Source organism: Anser brachyrhynchus, assembly GCF_964034855.1.
Source record: "Anser brachyrhynchus genome assembly, chromosome: 14".
Classification (NCBI taxonomy): domain Eukaryota; kingdom Metazoa; phylum Chordata; class Aves; order Anseriformes; family Anatidae; genus Anser; species Anser brachyrhynchus.
The window spans coordinates 7,378,597-7,405,054 of record NC_137709.1 but is presented as its reverse complement, the minus strand read 5'-3'; the positions used below and the strand labels follow the sequence as shown (position 1 = coordinate 7,405,054).

The window sequence follows — 26,458 nt, the reverse complement described above, 5'->3', positions numbered from 1 at the left end:
CGGGGGCAGGATGGAGTCGGGACCCATCGAGATCTCTGACGGGATCGGGATGGGATCAGCACTGCTCACACGAAGGCAGGAGAGCGAGGGGGTGTGACTGTGCCGGCAGGCAGGCAGGCAGACAAGGCTAAGCCATGCACTCGGGCTTGGAAAAAAGAAGCAAACCTTCCCCCAAGGACAGCGGTGCGTCGCGTGGCACACAGCCGGGAGGGCCCCTGCCAAACTGCGCGGCAAAAATCCTGCTGCCCTGTCACTGCATCAGCTCGGTAAACGGGGAGCAACGGGGTGTCACTCACCCATATAGAGGCGTCCAGGGCAAAAAGTTGAAATGAAAAAATTAAGAAAAAAAAAGACACTTCCCTTTTGGTGCTTGGGACCACATAAAGGACTGCCAGGACACCCCCTGCAGCTCTCTGAGGCCACACTGACCCCATCCAAGGCAGCAGCAGTGCCAGGGAGCAGGGCAGAGCAGGGGCAGTGAGGGTGCAGGGCAGCCGCCCCCCAGGCACCCTGCAGGCGGCCCTGGGGGCATCCAGCCCCGCAGAGGTCATCTCGGATGGATGCTCAGCGCCCCAGCTCCTTGCTGAGCAGAGCAGGGGGGCTGCCTGCAACCAATGGCTCTACTAAAACCTGACTGAGCACCCAGGGGAACCTCGGAAGGACACAAACCATCCTCCCTTCACTTCGCAGGGCGTGCAGAGCCTGCAGGTTTTGACTGATGTAAATACCAGCAGGAGACTGACCCAGGAGGTTTGTGCCCCGGCATATCCCAAGGCTCCTGTTGTGTTTGGTTGGTTGCAGTAAGATCCAGTTGCAGTAGCACTGCCTGAGAACCTGCACAAAGACCAGGCTGCCCCTGCGCTAGGGGATGGACAGGACGGCTGCAGAGGGAACAAGCCCATGTTTTAGCTGTGCAAGCCTGACAAGGGGACAGAGACCAGAGAAGAAAGCAGTGGCTTGCCTGAGGTCGAAGAGCAGATGCGAGGGCAGTCAGAAATAGAAAGCAGGTCTCAAGTTTTGATCCCGACCGCTATCTGCGGCCTCCTGTCTCCTCCCTGCTCATCCTCAGCCCAGCGCTTTGGCCTCAGCAGCAAGGCTGCCAGAACTGATCCCCCCAGGCTGTGCCTGCTGCTGCCTGTGGCACCAAGGGGGGATCAGATCATCCTCGCATGGGGCTGCCAAGCCAAGACAACCTTGCCGATTGAGGGGGCGATGCATGGGTGAGAGCACTGGGATCCTGGGACCAGTGCTGCTGTCAGACCCCTACCATGGCCCACGCACAGCCAAAGCAGTCCCTGCCTTGTAGCACTTACTGCCTGAAGCACCTGCTCAACACCGAGATGGGTGAGGCTGTGAAAACTCTCGCGTTTTCCTTCCAGACAGCAGCTGGCTGCAGTAAAGCAGCCGTCTTCGTAAGTCTCAGGGCAAGAAGGGAGCATCCAGGTGAGCAAACCCCTGATACCTGGGAGCAGAACAGCCACTGCACAAGGACCTGAAGCCTGCACAGTAACAGCTCTGCACCTGAGCGTGCTCCCCTGCGAGGGATCTGCTGCAGGACCACTGCACACAGCCTACAAGACACATTTACCGCCTCACCGGGGGAAATCGAACCCTCCAGCAGCCAGCCTGGTTCCCTGCCATCCCTTACACCCACCGCAGCCTGCGAAGAAATTTTAGAAAAGGCAGATGGGAGAGGTGGAATAGATCGGCAGGGCTGGGCAGGGATTGGGCATTACGCAGCAGAAATATCTGCGTCTCCAGCAAGTGAGCTGTCCTGCCTGCTCCTGGCACCCCGCTCAGGTGCGGCGTGGACAAGCGCTCTCGCTCCAGCTGCGACAGCCTCTCAAAGGGCAGCCGATGCCCGCAGGAATGCGGAGTCCTGGGGCTCTGCACGTGCTCCAGCCCTGACACAGCACATCCTTCCCTCCCCAGGATCCAAGCCACCGGGACCCAAGTCCCCCCCCCGAAGGGAGCAGGCCTGCCCCAGAGCCTTGCTAGTCCGCGGGCTGGCATCTAGGAAAAACTGCTGATGCAGGCGGGTTTTCAGCCAAGAGCCTGGACTTTGTGCTGCAGAGGCTGAGGCAGGGGCACGGCTCCGTGCTGCCGATCCTGTCGGGGTGGAAGCGGCGAGCCTGGAAGCCCCGGATTCCCCGGAGCAGCCTCCCTCCCTCCCACGCTGCGCAGGATGCTACTTCACTGCTCGGTCACACCGTTTTTGTGCAGACTCATTGTGCAGGCACAGGAAGTCAGCCTGGGGGTAAGCCGCTCGCTCTGGAGGCAGCCAACACCTTCAGAGTCCTCTGGAGCAGGGCACGAGTCCCTCCAGGGACGCAGCACGCAGGGCGGACCTGGGGGACGGGGCAGCGCTGACCCGCAGAGCAGCTCCCACAAGAAGCTGGGATCCAGCAGGGAGCGAGCCAGGGCTGAGCCCGACTTGGTGCTGGAGCCTGACCGAGCCCAGGCGTCAGAGGCCACAGCCGGTGATCTTTGTGCCCACCGGCACCACGCCTCCTCCAGAGAGGTTTGGAGGATGAGTCGTGCAGGGCAGACGCGCCCTGTAAGCTGATGGCAGCCTTCCCCTTCCCACCAGCCTTCCCCGCATTACAAGTGGTGTAACGCCTGTCCCAAAGCCCTGCACACATCAGGAAATTCTGGGATTTACAGCACCGGCTGGCTTCGCACGCTGGCGTTTTGTTGAGGACAGCACCAGGTACACGAAACCAGCACAGTTCAGGGCAAACTGGGACACAGAGCGCGCCTCCTCCAGGTTCACAACACCGCGCCGCTCTGCCTCCCACCGAACCGCAGCTGTAGCTGGAGGGGTGCATGCACGAGGGTGGAAAATCAAGGGAGCACCGGAACGGAGCTCGCCAGGAGTTTTAAATGAGATGCACGAGATGCTGCCGCAAGGAAAGCATCTCCCGGCACGACCAGCTGGCATCTCCTGCTCCGGGACTGCAGGGAACCAGCTGCAGCCAGCACCACTGCCCAGGGCACGCGGTCACACAGCTCCCAGCTGGCAGCACACCTCTGTGGGCAGGGCCAGCCGCTAGGAGGGATACTTCCAACACCTTTGCGAATTTTCTTGCACGTGCAAGAAAAACTGCTGTACGACGGGCGAGGTGAGGACCAAGCAAAAGCCCTCAAAGCGCAGAGCAGAGCAGGATCCCGTGAAGCACGTGGGAAGCACGTTCGGCAGGAGCGAGACGAGCTGCAGGCGCCGCGGCTCAAAGCCTTCCAAGCAATTTTCTGCAGCTCCTCGGCAGACGGCTCCACCTCACAAGCCCTGCTGTAACAGGGAAGGAAGCGAGGAGCTGCCTACACTTCTCCGCAATGTAAGCTCTGCGACGGCTGCAAAGATCACTCGCTAAAAATAACTTCAAAAAGGGCATCTGACAGCGCTGCGGAGAGCATGGGAACACTCCTACCTGGGTGTCCTAAAGCAAGCTCCCGGAGCACGGGGGCTGGCCCCAGGAAAACGCAGAGGGGCAGGCTGAGGGCAGGCTGATGGGCGGCAGCGGGACGGAGCCAGAGCCCTGGGCTGGGAGCACGGCTCCGGAGCTTTGTTCCCAGCTCCGCAACGCCTCGCATCCCTCGGCTGATGTTCCTCAGACGGCTCCCGAGCAGGGGAAGGTGAATCTGCAGAGCCTGTCCCCCTGCTGACTGCAGCCCAAAGGCAGCGCAGGTGGGCACAGCGCTTCCCAACAAGCGGGGGCACCCGTTAGCACGCAGCCCCAGTCACAGGGAGGCTACGAACAGAATTTCTTTTTGAAGGCCTGTAACTGAGCTACAAGCTCCTGCACGCACACACCCGCAGTGTCTGACTCCAGTTTGCTCCCAGGACTGGTGCGGATTTACCAGCGCTGCACAAAGCTCTCCCGCAGCCCTCCGGTTCAGGGCAAGAACCCTTCAGCTCGCAGCCAAGCTGCGGTCAGGAAGGAGCGGGTAAAGAAATGCCACCGGGTGCTTCCAGCACTAACAGCACCAGCGAGGATGCCGTGGATTTTTTCCTGGCACAGCTGACTGCTGTTAAAGGTAGCAAACGAACCATCTTAAGGGCAAGTGACATCTTTCGGCTGCCTTTTCAAGTGACATCCTTCCTCAAGAGGATTTCTAGGAAACTTTCACCACAGACACCAAACACGCACGCCCTGCACCAATCCCTGGGTCGCGCAGGAGGAGACGACAAGAAATTCCCCAGTTTTCTGAGGAAAGCTGGCTTCTCCCATGGTCTTTGCTGGGAGAGCCGGTGGCTCCCAAACTGCAGCGGGGACGCAGCCGGGGATGCCCAGCTCCCTGGTGTCACAAGCAGGGCGCAATACGGAGCCACCTCGCTGTCCCCGGGAGAGCGGAGTAGCGCCCACGGTGCTGCGCAGCTCCAGCCCCGGCGCCTGACCCGGCTTCCCTGGCACGGGCACGTCCCTGGCCGGCCGAGCACTGAGCCAGCAATTCCCCTGTCATCCCGCAGGAGAGCGACGCCAGCCGCTCCGATGCCTCCGAGGACATCTGCAAACGCTCCCCGGCGGATTAAACGGTTAATGGAGAGGGCTGGAAAAGCCGGCAGCGCTCGCGGCTCCCGCAGCGGCAGACGCCACGTCGGTCCTGCAACCTGTGGACGTCCGTCAGGGGCGGGCTGGGGCTGCAGACCCTGAGAAAAGAGGCGAGTTGGTTCAGCTGCTGCTCGGGGCGCCGAGGCACAGCAAGGGCACCTCGGCGGCGGGGCGGGGAGGACGGCGGGGCACGCTCAGCACCGAGACGAGGCTGCAGCGGCCCGGGGAGAATGAGGGCAGGCAGAGGAGCCAAGCCGTGGAGGAGGCCGAGGGTCAGGCTCTCCTCCAGGGCGGCCCGGAGCCCAGCTGATAGTTCGTGACCTGAAAAAAAAAAAAAATCAGCGGCTGGGGAGAGGGAGGGGCGACGCGAGCAGGAAGTACAGGACGGCAAGGACAGACGCGCAGGACACGGCAGGACTCGCGACTCCTCGTAAAACGCCCGAGAAAAACCAACCCGCTCACCTTTGGGGGCTGCTGATTTGCAAATTAAAGGGGGGGTGTCCTACCAGCACTGGCCTCCACCCTCCATGACGGACCCCGAGGGGTTTCTTCCGCTCCTGCTTACCTCTGCGGCACCGCTCTGCCTGTTCTGCCAGCCTCTAATGAAAAGCTAGTTAACAGTTAATTATTACCCATTCAGACACAAGATCCCCTACTCTGACTGACTGCCGGCCAGGAGGGATAAGACAATCACGTGACGCAAAAATCCCAGCCTTATGAAAGCACAGGCGACTATATTTAGTTTGAAAAACGATGACCCAGCGAGACCGCCCCTCCCGGGCCCGGCCTCGCCGCGGAGCCGACCTCCACACGGCGCGCTGCAAGCCCAGCACCGAGCCGGGTCGCAGCGCCGAGACCGGGGTGCTCAGCACACGAGTGATGCGGGGTGCACGTGGTCACACACACACACGTGCTGCGGGTCCCAGCGGTGCCATCCCAAAGCACGGCACGGGCCGGGGAGACCTTCCCTCCCGCCCGGTCCTTGGTGCTGCAGGTCACCTTGTCAGCGGCCGAGAGCTGATAAAGCACCAAGCGCGACAAACAGGGCCCAGCCCAAGGTCCTGGAGCTTATCTGGAAAGCAGGAGGTATGCCGGGAACCCGACCGGGGTGACCAGCACAGGGGGAGCACTCGGCACAGAGGCACCGGCTGCTGGGCTGGCGGCGAGGAGAAGCGGGGCTCCGCTGCGGGATCCAGCCCTGGAGGGCAGGAGGGCGGTGATGCTCGGAGCTGGCCCTGGGAGCTCTGCCTCGCCTGGACGAACCCGCTCGTCCTTCTGTGGAAGCCGAGGAGGCAGGCAGGGCTGTGCCTGGAACAAAAAGGGGGCAGAAGCAGCCGTGCGGGGGTCACGCGTGTGCTGTCACCGCGCAGAGACGGCCCCAGGAGAAAGGTGCGCGGCTACAAAAGGCCAGCCCTGCAAGAGCATCGCCCGCTCCCCCTCCCAGCGCGGTGGAGGAGCTTCAAAGAAAAAAGCCTGAGGACCAGACATCATTAATCTCTTGTCATCCGCAGAGGGGTGTTCTCCACCCGCAGCCCGCTGCAGCCGATGAGACAGCACAAGCGGCGGGGCCCGCAGCGCGAGCAACGCGAGGTCACCGTGTCGCAGCCCAGCCGAGGGCTCCGCACAGATGCAAGCCCTTTAATGGCCGTCAGCCTCGCTGCAGCTGCGACCAGGGGCTTGGAAGCTGACAAAAAGCCTTCCTCAGAAGCATCTGGTACGTCTCACTGTAAATATTTAACAGCGATCAGACAGGGAGCGAGAGCCGAGTGCTGCCGCGAGCCCCCTTCCAGCAGGGACCGCCCGGTTCCCACCGCAGGCACCGGCGGGGGGAGGCGAGGGGGTCGTGCAAGGAAAAGGTGCAAACTTGACACAAAACACACCTCAGGAGGAGCTGTCACCCCCAAGAGGAGATCCAGAGGCTGCGCTTCTAGAAAGGAGACTGAGGTAATCCAAATAACATCGCTCTTAAGTCTTCCTCGCTGCGATTCCTCTGCCCAACTCTGCTTCTGCAGAGCCCTCCCTGCGGGACCAGCCGCCTCCCTTGGGCACCGCGCACTTGCAAAGCGGCCACCAGACCTCGTGCTTGAAGCCTGCATCAAACCAGCTGCAGATCTGCTTCTTTGATTCTGTCTAAGAACAGCGGCTCAGCTTGCGAGACCAAGATGACCATGCCACCACCAGCCAGAAATGCAGTCCCATCTCTCGGGGCAGGGGAAAGCAACCGTCCTGTGGTGGTTGGACCAGGAACTGCAAACACCGAGGTTTAGGGAGGCCAGACCTAGGTCTCCCTCTAAGCAGCGTTGCTCTGGAAATCAGCTGAGCCCGTTTCAGGGTATGCTCTCCAGGCACAGAATAAAACATCCTTACTCAAGCCCCCCACCTTAAGCCAAAGGCAGCACAACCCAAGCCTCTTCTCAGTAACCCTGATGTAACAAACACGGCCAGTTTCCTTCCAGGGCGCACAGCCACGTGGATCCTGCTACACGAAACACGCTCGCCCATCCAGGCGATTCCAGCGCCACAGGCGGCTGCCTCCCCTTTCTCAACACACAAAAAAGTAAAAAAGAGCAAAAAGCCCTTAATCAGAGCGAGCCTTCCCAAAGGAAGCTGAGAGCAGCCGGCTACAGAAGGGAGCGCAACACAGCGCTTTCTCTGCTAATTTAAAGATCCGTCTCCCCTCCTTTTCTTTATAAAGGACTAAAAACTGCTTCCTTGCAGCGGGAGCATCACCCACATCTCTTTATGAAGGAACTTCAACAGCGTTCGATTCAAAGTGGCGTTTATAACTCAAGGAAGGTGTATCGGGCTCTGCTGACAGCTCTCCAATGATCAGCTCAGGATGAAGACAACCAAAAAAATCATCAGGGGTAGTGAAAATGAGACAAAGAGCATCGCTTGCTGCTGTATGAAACTGAACCCCGCAGGCAGGTCTGGTCTCTGCATTTCAACAAGGGCACGGCAGTGTTACAGGTGTACAGAGGAAAGGAATTCAGCTGAGCAGAGGCAGCCCTTAGGAGGTGTGACCAGAAAGGCTGGGGTTCCCCGCTGCCGAGGGAGATGAGCTGAGTGCAGCGATGTCGGGAAGGCATCCCCTGACAAACCGGCAGCAGGAGCATCGCATGAAGCTGGCAGATGTGTCTGGAGCAAGCAGAAGTTCTTCGTTAAACAGCAGGCAGCAAACTTCAGCACCTCCTGCGGTGACATGTCCTGAGAGGTGGGCAGCCTGGTGGGGGGTTAGATGTTCACAGCTGACACGTCCACAGAGCGGAGACATCTTCACAGCCCTCCTCTGACAGCAGAAGTGGGGAGCACGAGTGGGAGGAAGCCTTTCCTCCCGCTTTGCCAACACACAAACGAGCCCAGCACACGTTTCTCAAGGATGCTGAGATCTCTCAGAGGTTCACCTGAGCTCCGGATCACGAGGTCTCAAGTGGCTTCTTCTGAAAAGCAACCGGCAGCTGCTGCAGCCTGGCTGCTCAGCGTGGGAGAGGACTGGGAACGGCTGTGCCAGACACGAGGCAGGCCCCTGGTAGTCTCTGAGGGAGCAGCTTTATTTCCAAATGCTGTTAGGTAACCAGGATGCAAACGCTGCTACCTTCCCACCTCCATTGTGCTTGCCCGTGACACCACGCTGAGGGCACAACGCCTCCAGCATCCTCACACCAACAAGCAGGTACACGCTCTGGGGCATGCTCCTGCTGCCGTGCCTACAAAATGGCTGGTGCTTTGGCTCAGGCTCCTCGCCCGTGCAGGTCCCAACCCTTTTACCACAAGCCAGCATCTTCGGTCACTGTGCTAAACGCTTCCTTGGGCAAAAGGACACCAGGCTCTGGTCTGGGAGCACCCCGCTGGCAGCACCACCCTGCCCTCGGCGCATCCACACGGCTGTGTTTGGAGCCATCGGGGCTTCCAGGTGACTCGGCGCACGGGAAGAAGCGGCACAGCACCGGTTTTAAGGCTTTTCTCAAGAAAGCACAAGACAGAACTGTGCGGTGTCAGACCTATCAGTAAGAGAAATCCTGCTTAAGCTTTCATTTATCTACTTAAAAATACAGAAGAGTGCCCCCCCCAGCTCTGCGGGCAATGTTTTCTGCGACCCTACTGACGCGTAACGCGCTTGCTGCAACGCACGCTATCGCCTGCCGCAGATGCACGCTTGTGCCCCACCCCGGAGCCAGCTGTGAGGGCCCACCACCAGCTGGAGCACAGAGCGTGGAGTGGTGCCAACCAAAGGCCATCTGAGTCTGCAGAACACAACACCCGATGAAGGCAGGGTGGAGAAAAGCATCTTACGAGGGGTGGGAAGAAGAAAGAAAAACCTCTGTGTCACAGAAATTTTTCTGTGCAGTCATCGCTCCATCCTGGCTTCAGACCTGCCATACTCAATGCACGGACAAACACCTTTCCTCCTTCAACATCGTACTTAATATTTTGCTTCCAAGCATGTTCTGGAAGTGATTGAAATTGTGAAAAGCAACCCAAGCATTTGAAAGCCTTTCTAAAACCCAGAGGCATCTTCAGCAGCTCCAGTGGATCTCGTTGTGTATGATGGCCCTGTTAGCCAGCTAGAGCTCTGGAAACAAGTACACATGCACAACTTCCAACCCCCTGTTCAGTTCATGAAGTTGTCTCTGACGACACACCGGATCTCTCAAAAACAGTGTTAATTTTTTACTGAAACCAGCTTTAAGACAACGGAGCTGATTTTTGTACTTCCAAATCCTAATCATGAAGTGCTTCACCATCAGGAGCAATTTATCCTCCCGCTATTGCTGCGAACTTGGAAAACGTGATCCCATTGCAAAGCCTGAAATGCGGGCAGGAGGTGGACACAGTGATGTGACCATGGTTGCACAAGGCCGCTTCACCACAAACTGACCCTGATTCCCAATGCCTTTGCTATGGGACATCCAAAAGGCACTACAGCTCCTGGGATCACAGAGTCTGCCCGAGTGCTATCTCTGGGTAAAAGAAAAACCCCTCTATCAGTCCTGGCACCCCAATGGTATCAGCCTGGAGGAAGAGCCCGTGACCATCACTACATGAAAACATGAACATATCACTTGCCATACAGAAATAACAAAATTTTAGTTTTTTTCCCCCCTTTTCTTTTTTTTAAATAATGTCTGTTGCATATTCCTCTACCAGTCATCTAAATTTGATTAATGCTGACTCTGCAGAAAGAGAAGTGCAGGAAAGACAGGGCAGAGGGAGGGCTGAAGAACTCCATTTTTAATTAATACATACCAGACTGGCCGTCAGCTGGAAATATATCTGCAAAAGAAAAAAAAAGAAAATATCAGTATTGGTTGCAGCTGGAGCGCAAATCATATTTAAACGGTCCCTCCTCTCTTGATTTGTTTACTTTAGCTAAACAGAGGAAGTATTTTCTTAGTGTCCCAAGTTAAATATCAATCTAGCTTGGAACCCACCTCAATTCAACCACTTGTTGCGAGAAAGATTTTGAAGAAGTTAGTGTTTACTTGAACGTATTGCTCTCATTAATAACCTTCTGTGTTGGTTTCTAACAGACAGCAGTGAGGAATAAAAAGCTCGTGAGATGTCCGAAGTCCCACGCCACGAGCTAGCTGGTGACACCCCAGTGCCCAGCATTACCAAACGGAGACCTGCACAGAGCACACCGTAACGCTGTGACCAGCCAGGGGAGAGCAGGGGGCAGCCAAATCCTGAGCAGGCACCCACCTCAGCACCCCCAGGGTGCTGGTGGAACATCACACGTGGCCCTGGGCAATCGCCTTCCTGTTTCAGATGGCTCTCAGCAAGTACAGCCCTCGGAGCAGAGCTGCTGGGATCTGGAGGGGTTCAGGTCCCGAAGCAACAGCCTACTCACCCCTCCCACCCCCGGGCAATTCCCAGTTAGAAGCACACACACAAAAAAAGGTCTCCTAATCGACCCTATTTGTCACTGGAAGGACGACGTGTGCTGAACAGCTGGAGAGGATCAGAGGTAAGATTCATTCTTTGGAGATGCAGGCAGGAAAGGCACCACGCGCGGAGAAACCCTGTAGATAAAGGCTTCCTAAGAAGCTATGAAAACAGCGTATTTCAGGGAGCAATACATTATACTTTCTTCAAGGAACTTGGAAGAATAGGGGGAAGGGAGGCTGCCAGCAAGCCAAGGTCCTCCTAGGACAGGGGGCAGGCCCCTGGCTCCAGCTTATCAGCTGCCCAAAACACACATTCAGCTGGAAAGTCACAAGAGTTGCAGCAAGGACTACCCCTTGGCAGGGCGCTGCTTTCTGGCCAGGGCTCAGCCAATGCAGGAGCTGCAGAAACACGCCCCTGCCAGCGAGCTGCTGCTTCTCTGCCCCTGACAGCGCAGTTCAAGGCGTCCTCAGGCAGGGATGCTTCCATCCCACTTGGGAGCAGCAGAAGCAAGTGGCAAAATAAATATAATAAAATCAAAACTCCCTCCGTCATCGTGCAGAGGGCTCATGGCCACGTTGGGTAAAAGCCAAAGGGTCCAGAAGAGCCTCCAAGCACCAGCCTGGAGCCTGTGCAGACTGCACGTTCTGCTGCAGCCCTCCAATGGCACTTCACCCAGGCACATCTAAACAGTCTGCACTTCTGTGAGGACTGCTGATGAGCTCAGGCTCCTACAACAACGAGCAGGAACACCCTGTGCTCGAGCCATCGGGTCCCAAATAAGAGGCCATCTCTGTATTTCCCTGCTTGGGCAACTCCCAGCCAAATTCTCTGAGGAGAAATGAGGTGGAAGTGGTGGTTAAGGCACATCCCACCCGCTTGGATCAGCTGGTGGGACTGGGTACCACCAAAAAAAACCTAACAACTGAGAAAATAATACTGCAAAACACCGGTTGAGAAGAGGAACTCCTCTGTGCCAGCCAACGACTGCAGGCCTTGGCACACGATCCCCTCGGTGCAGCCCTGCCAGACGCAGCTCTCCAGCCTGCGTTCCCGGCAGCCCGGCCCACCAGCTCTTCCCCAGACACACCTTCAGCCCGGCCGGCCACCGCAGAGCCCACGAGAGGCCCGGGACACCCCTTCCAGAAGCCACAACTGCTGCCAGGTCCCCTCAGGGACGTTCCCTACCAGCTGTGCCCCAAGGCAAAGCGGGCGCTGCCTCCAGGCCGCTGCTCAGCTCACAGCCAAACCCTGGGCTCAAGGCGCACCAAGGCTCACCCGGCCATCGCAACTTGAGAAGTGGTGGAAACACCTCAGTGCCGTATGCCACTAAAAATCGAGGGGCCACGCATGCTGGCCAGGGGCGGATAACGCTCGTGTTCTCCCCAAGAGGCGCCAGCGTGACCCCCGCTGAGGAACGGCACTCGCCTGCCCTCCAGCCCTCAGGCCCCCTGGCCGGGGAAGGCCGAGCTGAGCCCACCCAACTCATCACACCAGTAGCTGGGGCAGGTCTAAATCCAAGCACAGACCCAGACTGCTGGGCTCGCAGGCAGCTCCTCGCCCTGCAGGGAAGGAGCACGGAGCAATCTGTCCCTGGGCCTTGCTTTTCTGAAAGACAGAGGTGCTCGGAGGATGCGCACAAGGCAGGGCTCGGCAGGGACTGCCAGGCACAACATCCCTTTGGGACGCCTTCTTCCCTGCAAGCACAAGTGACTAGATTAGAAATTAGCCTGCCAATTAGAGGCAGCACCTGGTGTGCCCAAGAGAAGCCTAAATCTGGCAGCACTTTCTTTCCCAGGAAAGCCATGGGAGGAAGGCGGCAGAAACACGCGTGGCTGACAGGCCACAGACAGATCACTGGGGCTGCCTCCAAGGAGCCCGTTTAAGATGCTTCGGGACCGAGGCTGCCTGCCCCACTCAGTCCCTGAAGGTTACAAATCAAACACAGAGGACCCGAACACAGTGACCACACAGCTTTTGCTCAGGCAAAGCCTCAGCGTTGAAAGCCCACCTGCCCCAGGCCTTTCTCCCACAGCACACACACCGTTTCCCCACCCGCTTCCCTCCAAGGCTCCCAAGGCAGGCACCCTACCGCAGGCCAGGGGACGATGCTCCGGAGCAGCTCCGCACCACTCGATTGAGGTTTCCCCACGCAGGAGAGGCAGCTTTGCCCCGACTGCCCCAGAGTTCCCCGCTACGCCCAGCCTCGCCGTGCCAGCTCAATGCAAAACCATCCCCAGGCAACCAAACGGGAAGGGGCGAGACGGCGCCGCTATCGCGATGCAAGAAAACTCGGGCCCTGTGGTCTCACATTTCCTTCCCCTTCTCGCAGGCTCTTTTGTCTCTCACCCTGGGCCCAAAAACCAGGAAGGCTTAGAGCCGGTGCCTTAGCAGGAGGATTATAATTACAACAGGCGGTGGCGATCTCTCCGTCACAGCGCCAACCTGCGCCGAGCCAGGTATTTCCCAAGCACGTTAACATCCCGCTCGGCTCCGCGCGTTCCCCTCGCGGCCCACATCTCAGAGGAAGCGAAGTTTCGTGCCTCTCCCTGCTATCAGCGCAGGGGGGTGGAGGAAAGGCGAGAGCAGGAAGAGGTCAAGGATGCGCGGCAGCTGGCAGGATGTTTGGGAGGGCGCTGAGCATCCCGTTCAGCACCGCCACATCAGGGCGTGGGTACGACGCGGAGGTACCGGCTCTGAACACCAATACCCAGAGCTGCAGCACTGCAAGCCCAAGAAACGTAACTAAATTGAGGGCAGTCCTTCCTATTTTAGGTGCGCAGGGGGTTGGGGGGGGGGGGGGGGGGGGGGGATACAGCATCACAATTTTTGCCTGGTGGTATTTTTAAACAGAGGAGGAGACCGTGTGTTAAACTGGGGCATTTACAGAGAACGGCTGCTGCATGCACACACAGACCCCCTCCCCAGGGGCTCATTGCCCACCGCTGCTATCCAGGTATCTGGGACAGCTCCAGGCAGGCTAGCCCATTTAGGAGCCCACATCTCCCCCCGCTCATTGCGGCACCACATTGCTCTGCCCCCCCCCCCAAGCCCCCACCCTCGAGCTACACTCCAGCGCTAAATTCAGACACCGTTGCTCCTTCAGAGCCTTCCCCCTGCTCCGCCACCCAACCCGCAGCCACGACTGCCCAGAGGGGCGGCGCGGCCGCAGGCCGAGGACCAGCCCCGTGCACCCCAGGAAAGCCCCCGCGCCTCGTGTCACCACAGCATGGCGCCTTGCCTCGCGGTGCCTGGCGAGGGCTGCTCCTCTGCCCGCTGGGGTACGAGCTGGCACCACAGCAAGGTCCACAATTATTCCCACAGGATCCATCCCCGCTGCCCCTGCCTCACCACGAGCAGCGGAGCAGCCCGCATCCTTCAGCGCTTCTTCCCAGCTACGGGAAGGCACCGGCTGATTTGCCCCGGCTTCGGGCCCGGGAAGTTGCAACTAAATCACCCTCCGTGGTTTGCAGACAAAAGACTGGGATGTGAGCATAAAAATGACCTCTCCAAGGTCACGCAGGGACGTGACCAGAGCTTGGTCGTGATGGCTCAGAGGCTGCGGGGCTGCACAGACTGCCCAGGAGAGGGCCAGGGCAGGGAAATGCTGTCAGACGGCAGGATCACTGGGGACATCTCCTCCAGACCCGAGCTTCCACCCAGTGGGGACATCTCACTTCTGCTCCACGGGCAATTTGCTACACAGGCAATCCTCCCGATGCTAACAGCACAGGCAGGGAAAAGGTCCAAATTACACAGTCCAGCATCTGCTGCAAAGAGACCAGAGTTCCTTCCATCTCTTCTCCATCCCCAGGCGACTTCTGAGCTCGGATCCTATCCCCCGGCTCCCCCTCGCAGGCCCGCATGGTGCCCGCACAGGTTCCTGAGACAGTTACAGGCCGCTTCAAAGCGGCGGAGAAGGGGGCGAGGTCTGCTAGGAAAAAGCAGCAAAGCAAGAAACCCAAACCCCGGAGATTAGCATGGCCAATTACGTCCCTCCTGAGATCTCGCTCGCTTCCTGCTCCCCTCCTTCCTTACCTGCCGAGCAGGCTCGGGGAGGGTCCGGCTCGCAGCCACCCAGCTCTTCCCCACCCTGCCCCGCTGCCAGGCCCGGGCAGCCACCTCCAGCGCCTCCAAACAACGCGCGGCTGTTGTAATAAGAGGGCTCCTCACCCCCGCAAAGGGAAGCTGAAGCTGGAGATGGGTGGAAGATCCTACCCAGATAAAAGGTCTTGCTCACCAATGTCGGTCAGGCCCGAAGACGCCTCAAAGGTCAGTTCAAGAAAAAGATGGAAGGAAAAAAAATGCAGAAGCATTCATCAGCTCCCAAATCCCTTCTTTGCAAGGGTTAGACCAGACTGTTAGACCCTCTGAAGTGGTTTTCTGATCTCCATCCAGAGCAGAGGCTCGGTTCCTTCTCTCACAGGTGGGCCACTACCTGGGGACACCCCAGTTGTCTGCGCTAAGAGGCTGACGAGCTCCAGGCAGCGTGAGCTCTGGCACTGATTTCCCACAAACACCTGAAATGGGTTTTCAGTGCAGAAATGACCATGGCAGCCTTGGTGGAGCTCACCTGGGGTGCCCCAGCTACCTTCATGTGCTTGGAAAGGGATGAAGAACTCCAGCCTCACCGAGCTGCAAGGGGAACACCCCCTGAAAAAGTCCCCTACTGCAAAATGAGAGCATTATTATCTGAGAGAGCTCCCTAGCTTTAGACTCACACCACGCACCCCGCTGAACTGGTACCTTTTGCTGATTGTAAGCCTCCTCCTGACTGCAGGGGAGAGGAGCCGACTGATGCCGTGACGGCACGTACCCGAGCACAGCCACCGGCGGGACCGGCACCGTGCCTGGCCAAAGCACCTTTCGGGGACCTGCTTGAAAGAGGGGCCCAGGTCCCCTCGCCAGGCGTCAGCGATGCCAGAGGGGTTCGGAGGAATGTGCCTGGTCAGCCTGACCACAGAAAACGAGCGCTCTCCAAACAAACAGTCCTGCGAACCCAACGCTCACATATGCACAGACACACAGAAAATAACTGTAAGGTCACGGCTGTTTTTTCTCCCATCCACTTATCAGTGCCTGTACTGGAGAGAACAAACACTGATGTTCCCTGCCATTAACCCCTTCTCCCCTCTCCCCAAATGGGTGAGCAGCACGGCGCTGCTCCAGCCACCAGCCCCAACCCCTCCGTTCACGCATCAGACGACGAGCCGCGGAGAAAGCACCTTCAAAGACAGAGCAAGAGAATAGCCCGATTACCGTTCCCATCAAGCAGGTGGTGAGCCAGCTCTCTGCCTCATGGCCCTTAATCACCTGTAAGCCTGAAGTGACACTGCTGGAAGCCTCCAGCCCCCCAGGAGGTCAGCCCAGACGGAGCCTACACCAGCCTGGGTCCGGCATAGCCACAGTCACCCTCCCCAAACGGTTCTTGAAGTTATTGGACATTGAACAAGCAGTAAAGTTTTAGGCATGACCAGGCAAAATTAACGTGCTTGGAGAGACTCTTGTTGAACTACAGTAGCCATTTTGGTGCAGCCCAGAAGCCAGCTGGATCCCACCCTATGGAAACTGATAGAGGACAGGGTTTCCCTATGACAGGCTTATCGCATACTGCTCTGCTCCACGCTTTTCTGCGTGCACATAAGGGCAGGCACCCTAACACACAACAGCGAAGTTTTGCCTAAGGACAGCGTGATAAATGGTGAGCAAGGCAGATCCTTCTCCCTGCAGAGGAGGAGAACCTCTCCACCACCCCACTGGGCAAACAGTAGCCACAAATTCATCCCCCAACAGCCCCAGTATCAGAGGTATGCCCGTGACACCAGGCAGGCATGCCATAAATCCCCATGAAAACCCCAGGACTGACACCCAAGGCTCTCTCACCTCAGTGCTGCAGGTAGAGGGTCAAGCAAGGAGTCTATATGCAGGATGCAGGAGGCAGCACAGTAAAGACAACAAATAAAATCCTTAACTAAATTTGAAAGCCTTAGGCTCGCAGCCTATCTGAGACATTCCCCGCTCCGGTCCAGGCTACCTGGTTGGTTTTAATCAAACTCAGAGCTTTTCTGATCACCCTCCACCTTCGTCCTTCTCCGCTGTTAATTAGCTTAACTCAGATGTCAACTCCAAGTGAAGTACTCGAGTTGGCTGCCTGTAATCTGGTACGTCTCTTCCAAATCTTCTTCCAAGTTGTACTTACAGGTTTAATTCTATGCTTTAAAGATGAGGGTCACTTGCATCAAATTCCTCCCTGCTCAGAGTGCAAATGTCACATCCAGCATTCTCTGATTTGAAAAAAAACCAAAAACCCACCACCATCACCACCAGAAAAGCAGCAGTATAACAGTTCACTTGGGATTGGGAAGCCGAAAAGGTATCGGTCCCCCTTTTGCTCAGCTCAGTGCAAGACCCTCTGCAGTGGATTTCCGCACACTCAGAAGACGCATTAGATCATATTAGGTACTCCCCCGAGCTTTCAAGGTTTAGCAGGGAATTGGAAACTGAAATTTAATGTGATTACAGCCAGGAAAGTCTCATGCTTTGTCATCCGAGCACATGGCGGAGCCACCTCTGTGATTCGCTTCCTGTCTTACGGGGTGGGATCTCGAGCACAAACACCCTATCGTCTCTCTTCCAGAGAGAGTAAAAGCTCCTAGCAACATTTTTAGGATTCATTTTTCCACATTTCAGTGCCTGCTGCTATGGCCACATCATTTCTCTGTGTTAGCGTGTACCGGTATCATTCCTCACACTCACTTCTTTGCTGTTTTCCCTTTGTGGCCGCCTGTAGGCACACAGACACAGCGAAGTACCTCGGCCACTCCTTTAAATCTCTTCCTGTGCTAGACGAGACCAAGGGCATTGCCATCTACAGGCACGCAGGAATTTGATATTAGGGGCTTTATTTTCAGGAGGCTTGTTCGGTTCAGGGGGCTTGACAGAAGCAGACATTGTTCCTGCACTGTGCTGACTGTGCAAATATCCAGAAGGGCTCCAGCAAAGGTAGAAAATCATTGTAATGAGAATCTCAACTGTCCTGCAGGAATAAATTCAGCGCTTCTTTTGCAACATTTCATACAAAAAAATGGAAGATCTGACCTTGAAGAATCCAAAGAAACTAATTTCCTGTAGTATAAAGCGAGTGTTGGCTTATCAAACGTTAAATCTTACTTAATTATAAATTCTATTTCATTTGTTTGCCAGCCTCCGTCATCTGTAAGCGTGCAAACCAGGCAGTTTGGCAACTAACATTTGGTACATCAATAATCGCTCATTTAGTCCCTAACCAGGCGCTTCCAAAGGCACAGTTAGGAGGGGTGGGAAGCAGGGTGAATTTAGCGTGAAGGCTGAAGAGATGTTGCAAATACTCCAGTTAGAGGTACTTAACGCCGTACCCACCATCCGGCAGCACCTCTGAGTTACCGGGCAGGTATGACGCCACCCCCCAAACCTCTCCCGTCGACCTCCCCACGCACCTTCCTCTCCCTTTCCCACCGCCAGAAGCCTCCCCTTTCCTCATTTTTGTGGCTTTTCCAACCCGATACTTGTCTCCCCGCATACTTCGGTCAGGAAAAACTCACCTCTTTTCTCAGCGTTTCAGACCGATTCCTATCTCCCGAACCTAGCCCTGACCCCCCCCCACCCCGTTCTCTCCACCTACCACCCGACAGGCGAGTGGGGGGGGGGGGCGGAAAATAAACCCAAAGGGCCTTGGGAAAGGAGGAGGAGAAGCGAGCTGTCCCCGTGCCCTGCCGCCCGCCGCCAGAGGGGCTGCTGCTGCTCCTGCCGCTCCCCGCCATGCAGCCATGCCCTGCAGACTGCAGAGTCACTCTGCGGGAGCGCCGCACGCGCCGCCGCCGCTCGCCTGGAACAACGCACCCAGCACTGTGCTGGAGACGCCGGTGCCGCTTCCTCCACGCCCCCCCACCCTGCAGCGACCCTCGGGGCTGTGCCCCCCCACAGCCGCCAAGGCTGGGGACGGGCGCGGGTCCGTGGATCTGGATCGGCACCGGCACGGAGCACGTGTGTGCCGAGCCCTCTCGCCACGCGTTTCTGCCCTCCCTGCCCAGCTTTCCTATCGCTGCTGAAGTCCGGCTGGCGTGGCGAGGGTGTGAGCGATGTTGGCAAGCTCTGTCTGAGCCCCCCCGGTTCTTCCAGGTGCCCCAAGGACCTCCCTGGCTAGTGCTGTCACTGCCACCAAGGGCTCTTTCTGCACCACAAAAAAAAAAAGGAAAAAAAATGCCGTGGAGCACCAGAGATGCTTCTCTTCCACAACCGCCCTCCTGGGGCAGGGACTCTGCTCCTGGGCCTCGCTAGAGGCCGGGGACACTCTGATGAGAGGGTCTAGGACGGAGAAAGGCAGTGGTGAGACCGCCAGGTCCCAGCCCAGCTCCGCCTGCCGCAGCAGCAGGCTGCGGAGCTGCCTCCAGGGGTGCCAGCAAGGAGGCGAGCTCGCTGCCTGGGAACGCAGCGCCCAGAGCAGGCTGGGCTGCACGGATACACCTCGGTCACAGCCCCGCCATCCCAGTCAGGGCTCGGCCATCTCCGAAACAAACGGCGCCTTCCAGCTGACCCAGGGCTGCCATGGTCACCTCCCACACGCCGCCAGCACCAGGCTATCTGCAGCTGAGATCTCCGCCAGTCCTTCCGACTTGTGACCGTGGAAAGAAATAGGATGACTCAGAACACAACACCAAAAAAACATCGCAACCGCCGGGAAGCGCTGCCTGCCACGTGTTCCCATCCGGCACCACAACCCAGAAAGTGTCGAGGCAAGCGGCTGCTCCTAAGTCAGCTTTGCCCCAGAAGGACGCTGAAGGTAAACCGCTGTTAATGCAGGTATTAGTCCAGCCAACTCAGGGCCCTTCCTCCCTCTCCGTGCAAGTCCCAGCGGAATATCCTCGAGCACAGGAAGCGTTAATGCTGCACGAAGAGCTCCTGACCCTAGCACAATCCACAGCAAGCTTCACACCTGAGCTGGGCCGGGCGGCCGCCAGGATGGCTTCTGCAATTCCATCACCAGCCCGCTGTGATCCTGGGTTTGGCAGAGCTACCACGTGCGCGGCGCCGATTTGCTCGGAAAAGGCAACGCACCATGCCCCCAGGAGCCCCCCAGGCCCGCTGTACAAACACATGCCCTGACAGAGGAAGGTCAGGCAGGAGGGCTTTCTGGGAACCTGCCGTTACAGGATGCGCCTATGTTTGGAAACACGGTGACGCTGTACTTGGCCACGGTTCCCACAACCCTTCCCAAAAAAACGTACGTCTTGTGCGGCCTTAAAACTGCCATCACACCCATTTCGTTCCAAACGCCTCGTGCCAGTTCGCACTCGCTGCTGCGGCACCCCCCGTGCACCCGCGCCTCCCTCCAGCCAACCCAGATCCATCCCGACCTAGGACTCTTCCCACAAAGAACTCCGATAATTGATTTATTCAAGGGCAAATTCAGTTCCCATTTGTTCTGGTCACCAATTATTGTTGCCTAAATACACAAACCGCTGCGTTAAGTTCTTGTAACACTGCAGTAACTTCTTAGAAGCCTTTCTTTACCTCTCCTCTTTCCTGAAGCCACGCAGCTCGATCACGTGCTACTGGAGGTTCACATTAGCCACTTTTATTTCAGCGCACGGAGAAAAATTTCCCAACCCCACCTGCAGATCACTGACGAGGTCCAGGACCTACAGAATGAGTTTGGGACCGAAGCACTGCCTTGAGTGAAGACAACAGCAAAAGCAGAGGTGGCCACACTGAAGACCACACTGCACACAGATTCAAGCCACTGGTAGTACATCAGTTCAGGCTTCGGCGCCAGAACAACCAGATAAATAACATTTTAAAGGCCATCATGTAAACGTGCCTCATGGCTGGGAACGAACAAAGCTCACCGCTCCCAATCAGACTGGGAGAGCAGAGCAAGAAGCCTTCCCAGCTCTGCCACCAGTTACCTATGAGACCCACAGCGAGCGCGGCAGCTGCACCTGGGTTTACCTGGTTGCTGAGCTGGGAGCAGGGCTCCTCCGAGAGCCGCGTGGTCACAAAGGACACCGCAATCCTCCGGCAGCATGCAAGCGTATTTACGTTTTCATTAAGGTGATTATATTTTTAACGCTTGCTGTTTGTAGCTGCAGTAACTGTAAGGATTAAAATATCTAACCTGGTGCGGAGAGCACAGCTTTCTACTAAAACGCCCGTTCCTTATTTAGCCAAACGAGTGCTACCACTAAGGTGGGATTGGAGATTCCTTACAGAGTAGTTTCAAGCGTGCAAGGAGAAACCTAACTCCATCCAAGTCGGCATTTGGCATTCCCCTGAGGACAATTTCACACTATTTGAGCATAGTGAAAGGATCGGGTGTCATAATTTGGAAGCCAGAGCAGAGCACTGCAGCCCAGCGCCCCGATTCGCCCTTCCTCCGTCCAGCCCCACGATCCCAGATGCGATCCCAGTGCAAACCCCCGCAGTATCACAGGCGATAAAACGCCTGAAGGAAGAGTTGCGGGGGTGAAAGGGACGGCTGGTGAGGATCACCCGGCGATACCTCGTGGCTGGCAGTCGGGAACCAGAGGTCCAGGTGGAAAAAAAGCACCAAATCCCAGCAACCGTGGCCCATGAGTCAGCTCTCCAGCAGCCGCGCCGCGCTCCCCAGCCTTCCCGAAACAAACAGTGCACAACAGGGCAAAGGTCCAGCACAAAGCTGAAGGGCAAAGGCATGCGGGGGAGGGAAAGCACCAACCTTCCTTCACGTTTTGGGAGCAGGGAGTTCCAGCTGCCCTCGTGCTCCCCACCGAAACGGGAAGCGTTACTCAAAAGCGAGTTGTGGGATCGGAACAAAACCGTATGGCAGAGAGGAAACTTGGGGCGACGGGGGGAGGACTCCTGCTGCGATAGCAGCTCTGTTGCAACCAACAGCCAGAAGAGCTCCACAATTACGTGCCACGACAGAGCAAGAATTGCCCAACACTTTGGAAATAGGTGTGTGCAGCTCTACCCTGCTGGATACCCAGGCAGGCAGATGTGCGTGTCTGCTCCGAATGTGAAGAAATGCCAGGGGTAAAACAAGCTTCCCATACAGCTTATCTCCTGCACTGGAGGCTGGTTTCAAGGAAAGCCCTTTGGGGAGTTAGTCAGCGAGGGGTGAGAAACTCCTGAATTGTTCTTTCCCTGCCTCCTCCTCGGTACCAGCCATAAACCACCGGGCGCCCTCTGAAGTCGGCTCACCTCCGGTGCCTGCTGCTAGGAACTAAGGTGTGCCTTCTGCAAGGCACTGCTTATCCTCCCCCTGCATCTGCCGAACGGCAGGCAACAAACTCTCTTCAAGAAACTAGAGCACCTCCTGCACCTCCACCAGGAGATACCGGGTGCTGCTTTCTCACGGCGGAGCGTCTGCAGCCAGGAGGAAAAACGGCAGAAAAGTTAGCGCAGACAAAGCTCGCGGTGCCAGCCGTTAAAACCTGGGTGTTCTTACTTCCAAGACGTAAACGGCTTTAAAAATTAAGAAGCGCCAAGTGCCTTGATGCAACGTTTCTTGAAAGAAATCCAGAAGGTTTTCAAAACGGGGTGCTGTTAACACCTGCCTGCACCAACGCTTGCGTCATCACCAGCGCTGGTGCTGGGCACAACGGAGGAGTACAAAATGTTCCAGAAGGTCGAGCTGTCTCAACTGCAAGCCACACTTCTTCTCCTCCTCTATAGGAGAATTTGGAGAAAACATTTCAAATCTGGTTTATAGCCAAAAGCACAAAGCTGTTTTTGTCAGAAAGTGCTTCCTTCGCTGCTGCGCGCACACTCCCTCCCGTCATGCCTTCGCACGTCAGGCTCCGGCTGCGCTGCTTTCCGTGATAAGGGGACGTACAGCAACTCGCCCGCAGCCAGGGGACGGTCACACAGCCCTCGCTACTTGATGACCGGAGAGCAAAAACGAGGGGCCGTCACCAGCCTTGTCAGCGTCCCTCACGAGCAGTACGTCCTAACTCAAGCCTTGCCACTCTGGATGCGTTCCTGTGTTACTCCACAGCTCCAAGGACCCCCCCCCTTCCCACCCGAAACGCACGCCGACGAAGGCGGTGCGCACCTCGCCGAGCGCCAGGGAGCTTCTCTGGTGCGCCCCTCCGCCAGCGCCTGAGCCCCCGCTTCCAGCATCAGCGGTATCGCTGTCGTCTGACCCGCTCTGATGGCTGCTCCACCGAACGCCACGCTGCCGTGCTTTCGGGAGGAGGGGCTAAGCGGCGAGGAGAGGCTTTGCTTCGGCAGTCCACCTCCCTGAGCAAGCAGGAACGTCTAACTCCAACTTCCCACCGCAGACCTTGCTGCCAGCCCTCGGCGTACCCCACGACCGCTGCGGCAGGTACGCGAGCCGTCCAACCCTGCAGATGAAGCCTAATCCACCAGATCCAGGCAGCTCTCCAGCATCTGCCCCCGTCGCGCATCCAACCTCCCCAGGTGGCGTTCAGCTGCAGGAAGTCAAGCGCCTCAAAAACCTGCACGGTCCCGTGGCTTTGCCAAGCTCTTCCACGTCTGTGTTCAGGCACGGGCAGCAAAAACTCATGACGACCTTGAACGCGGCTGTTTTATCTGTGCCAGAGCTCAATCCCTTCACTTTTATAAGCACTGCTTCCAACACAGATCAGGTGAACACCTCAAGGAGCATGTCTCGTCCATTAAATCTGCTCTACAGGCCTATGATTAATACAATCATTATAAAAAAATTAGGGCTTTCAAAGCCTGTAAAACAAGTCATAGAGGGATCTCTGCATCTTTACAGAGCTGACCTGACACTCGCTGGCTCCTGGGTCTCCTCGCTACCCCTGGCAGGATCAGGGCTGGCAATATTTAGGACCTCTGCACACAAGCACTGCGCTGGGAGCACAGCTTGATTGCAACCCCTGGTTTTCTAGGCTATGCTTAAGAACTAAGAACATTTAGTAATGCCCTTCCACAATTTATGAGCACCCAACCCGTTTCAAGTGTACGGAGAAGCCACTTTTCTTGGGTGATCTCCTCCCTGGAGGTCACTGCAAGACCACAGCTCACCTCACCAGCACGTTCCCTGCACAAACTCACGTCCCAGCCTCTTTCTGCAAGCATCTGCTGTCAGAAACCCTCCGCCCAAAGCGGCACAGACTCTGCAGGGGCCCCCAAACTCTCCAAGAGGGCACTCGGGCAAAGGGCCGCTACACGACCCTGCCTCTCGTGGGAGCGAGCCAGCCGTGTTCGCCTGACACGTTTTCTCTGCTAACGAAGCAGGCGGCCGAAGAAACAATGCCCTGAGTGCGGGAGAGCCGAGCAGCAGCGTCCGGGGCACTGCACGAACCAGGCGCTGCTGCCAAGCGTCACAAAACCAATTCCATTATTTGAACCCCTCCGGGAATAGCGGGACAATCGGGCCAGGCCCTACTAAACCCCATGCACTGCGGGATTAGCCCCTCACCCTACCGCAACAAAAATCATCCGGGGCACCGCAAAGCCACTGCGTGCGTCGCCCGGTGCTGGTTTGCACCCAAAAGTCCTGACCTCCGAAGGGCCTGCAATCGCCTGCACGGGCTTTGGAGGTACGCCCTTGTATTCCTGCACCTTTGGGTTGATTTCCAGGGAGCGTGGCGGGGCCCGGCTCCCACACAAAGGAGCGATGCGGCCAGCTGCGTGTCACAGCGCGCCAGGCCGCCGCGGACGGCGACGCACGGCGCCAGACCCCCGGCGGGCGCGGACGTTTATACCTGGCGCACCGAACTTCTCCTCCTCGCCACCGTTCCGCCGACAGCTTTCCAGGTGGGAAGCCGCCGAGCCGAGCCTCGCCGCGCCGTGCGCCTTTCCGAGATCAATACCTCCCGATGGATGAATCAGCGCGCCAAGCCTCGCGCGCCGCTCTTGCAAAAAACACCCCCAGCGCGCCGGGGAGCCTGATGTCACATCTGGCAGCAGCGGGGCCGCCGAGGTAGGCCCAGGAAAATGAAAAGTGAAAACTTCAGCCTCGTCCCCCGCCCCGAGCAGCGATTTCACCAGGGGCGAGCGATGAAGGCGGCGGCGGCGACGCCCGTGGAGGAAAATGGAGTTCTGCAATGCCGGCCCCGCGTCAGGGCCCTGCTGCCGGGGCTCGGGGAGCCGAGGGGAGGCCGCGGAGGGAGGGGAGGCTCGGGGGGGGTCCTGCTGGTGGCCGAGGGGCCGCGCCCGGACCCCCACAATACCGGGAGGGGAAGGGGGGGGGGGGGATAAAAAGGGAGGAGGGGGCGGCGGGTGGGCAGAGAAAGGAGCCGCGCACGTGGGGAGGGCCGGGCGGGGAGCCCCCCCCCGGGGGTGTGCGGGCAGAGGGGGGCGAGGGTGAGGACGAGGAGGAGGAAGAGGAGGAGGAGGAGGAGGCCGCGCTCCCGGGGAAATCACATGCTCGCCGCCAGCCGGGGAAGCAACCACGTTGCCTGCGCGGCGGCGGAATGCTGGGAAGGGGAGGCCGCCGCCGCGTGCCCGGCCCCGGCCCCGCCGAGCACCCCCAAAATCCGCCCCCCAGCGCCCTCCCCGACCCCCCCCCCTTCCCCCCTGAGCCCCCGATCTCCCCCCCCCCCCACCACCTCTGCCCCTTGCCTCCGCCGCCCCCTTCCCCCCGGAGGCCGCGGCGGGGCCGGCCCCACGCTGTGCCGCATGGCGCGGCCGGCCGGGGCGCGGTCGGCGCTGCAACCCCCCCCCCCCCCAAACCTCCCTCCCCCCCAAAAAAAAACCCCAAACCCCCTCCCCTCCCCGGCTGCCCCTACCTGGAGGCGACTGCCCGTTGACCGCCAGCGCGGCGGCGTTCTTCGTCCAGGGGTTCACCTTGGGCGGGGGGGCCTCGATGAACTCCCGGCGCCCCCCCGCGCCGCCCCCGCCGCCGGCCTCGCCGCCCTCCTCGGGCTCGGCGCCCCGCAGCAGGCTCTCCTTCTCCTGGTTGTTGCTCTCCTCCTTCTGCTGCTTGGCGCTGGGCGGCCGCGGAGCCGCGGGGCCGCCGTCGGGGCCCATGGGCTGCTGCTGCTGCTGCTGGGGCTGCTGCTGCTGCTGCTCGCCCTTCTCCCGGCCGCCGTCCTGCGGCGGCTTCAGCACCAGGGCGCGCTCCTCGGCGGGCAGCAGCGGGGCGCCGGGCAGCAGCGCCTCCACCTGCGTCGCCATCTGCGCGCCCCCGCGGGGGGAACTCCCCTGAACGCGCCCCCGAGCGCCCCCGCCGCTGCTGTTACCCGGTGCCCCCCCCCCCCACCCTCCCTCCCTTCTCTTCGGCGGCGCCCCGACCCCCCCCCCCACCCCCTCCCGGCCGGCCGCAGCAATATGGAGACGCGCGGGGACCACGCGACTGCCGCGGGGGCGCGCACCGCGCCGCCCCGGCCCGGCCTCCGCGTGCCCGAGAGCGTGCGCGCGCCCGGCCGGCGGCTAAAGGGAAAGGGAGGGGAGGGGCGGGGCGGGGAGAGGGGCGGGGCGCGCCCCCCGCGGGCCGGCCGGCCGCGCGCACGTGCCTGATGCAACGGCCGGGCGCGGGAGGGGGGCGCTTAAAGGGGCCGGGGGGGGCGGGGGGAGCGCTGAGGGGAGAAGGGGGGCGTTGGGGGGGGGGGGGAGGCAGGGCCCTGAAGGTCTCTGTGGGGCACCGCGGTGCTGTGTGGGGCTGGGGGGGGGCGGGGGGGTGTCAGGGGGGATGCCCGATCCTAAAATGGGGGCTGCTGGTGGTGAGCTGCCCCGCGGTGAGGGTGTTGGGGGGGGGGGTTTGAGGAGGAAGGCTGAAGAGGGGGCGGTGGGATGGGGGTTCATGGCTGAAGCAAGAAGAGGGGTCTCTGGGATGGGGCTCCGCGCCTCACACCACAAGAGGGGTCTCGGAGAGGGGGCTCCGCGCCTCACACCACAAAACGGGCGCGCTCCTGGCTGTACCCCACGCGGTGACACAGGGCCAGGCATCGGATGAGAGCGGGTGGTGTGGACTTCAGGGGGAGGTCACAGACCAGAGGTCCGCGAGGACAGCGTGTGGCCCAGGAGGGTTAAATGTGACCATGAGAAAGACCGGTTGGTGAAGGTAACCGGGA

At 58.8% G+C, this 26,458-nt stretch overlaps 1 protein-coding gene and 1 long non-coding RNA gene across 5 annotated transcripts in view; one reads left to right on the top strand and one right to left on the bottom strand.

Moving 5' to 3' along the window:
* The window catches only part of LARP1 (La ribonucleoprotein 1, translational regulator), a 45,384-nt gene extending 19,731 nt beyond the window's left edge, over nt 1-25,653 (bottom strand). For 2 of the 4 annotated variants that reach the window (XM_080555840.1, XM_080555841.1), the window contains exons 1-2: nt 25,175-25,653; nt 9,798-9,824 (exon numbers count right to left, since the gene is read on the bottom strand). In XM_080555840.1, coding sequence (XP_080411966.1) covers nt 9,798-9,824; nt 25,175-25,562 — 415 coding nt within the window. In that variant the 5' untranslated portion in view covers nt 25,563-25,653. Of the gene's footprint in view, nt 1-9,797; nt 9,825-12,528; nt 12,548-24,148; nt 24,606-25,174 lie in introns of those variants that run through there. The other 2 variants (XM_080555842.1, XM_080555843.1) reach the window with 2 other exon arrangements.
* On the top strand, nt 12,536-18,123 carry LOC308177946. Its single transcript, XR_013939515.1, has 2 exons — nt 12,536-12,895; nt 13,761-18,123. It is a non-coding gene; the product is annotated as an uncharacterized lncRNA (long non-coding RNA).
* Nucleotides 25,654-26,458: the final 805 nt, after the last annotated feature.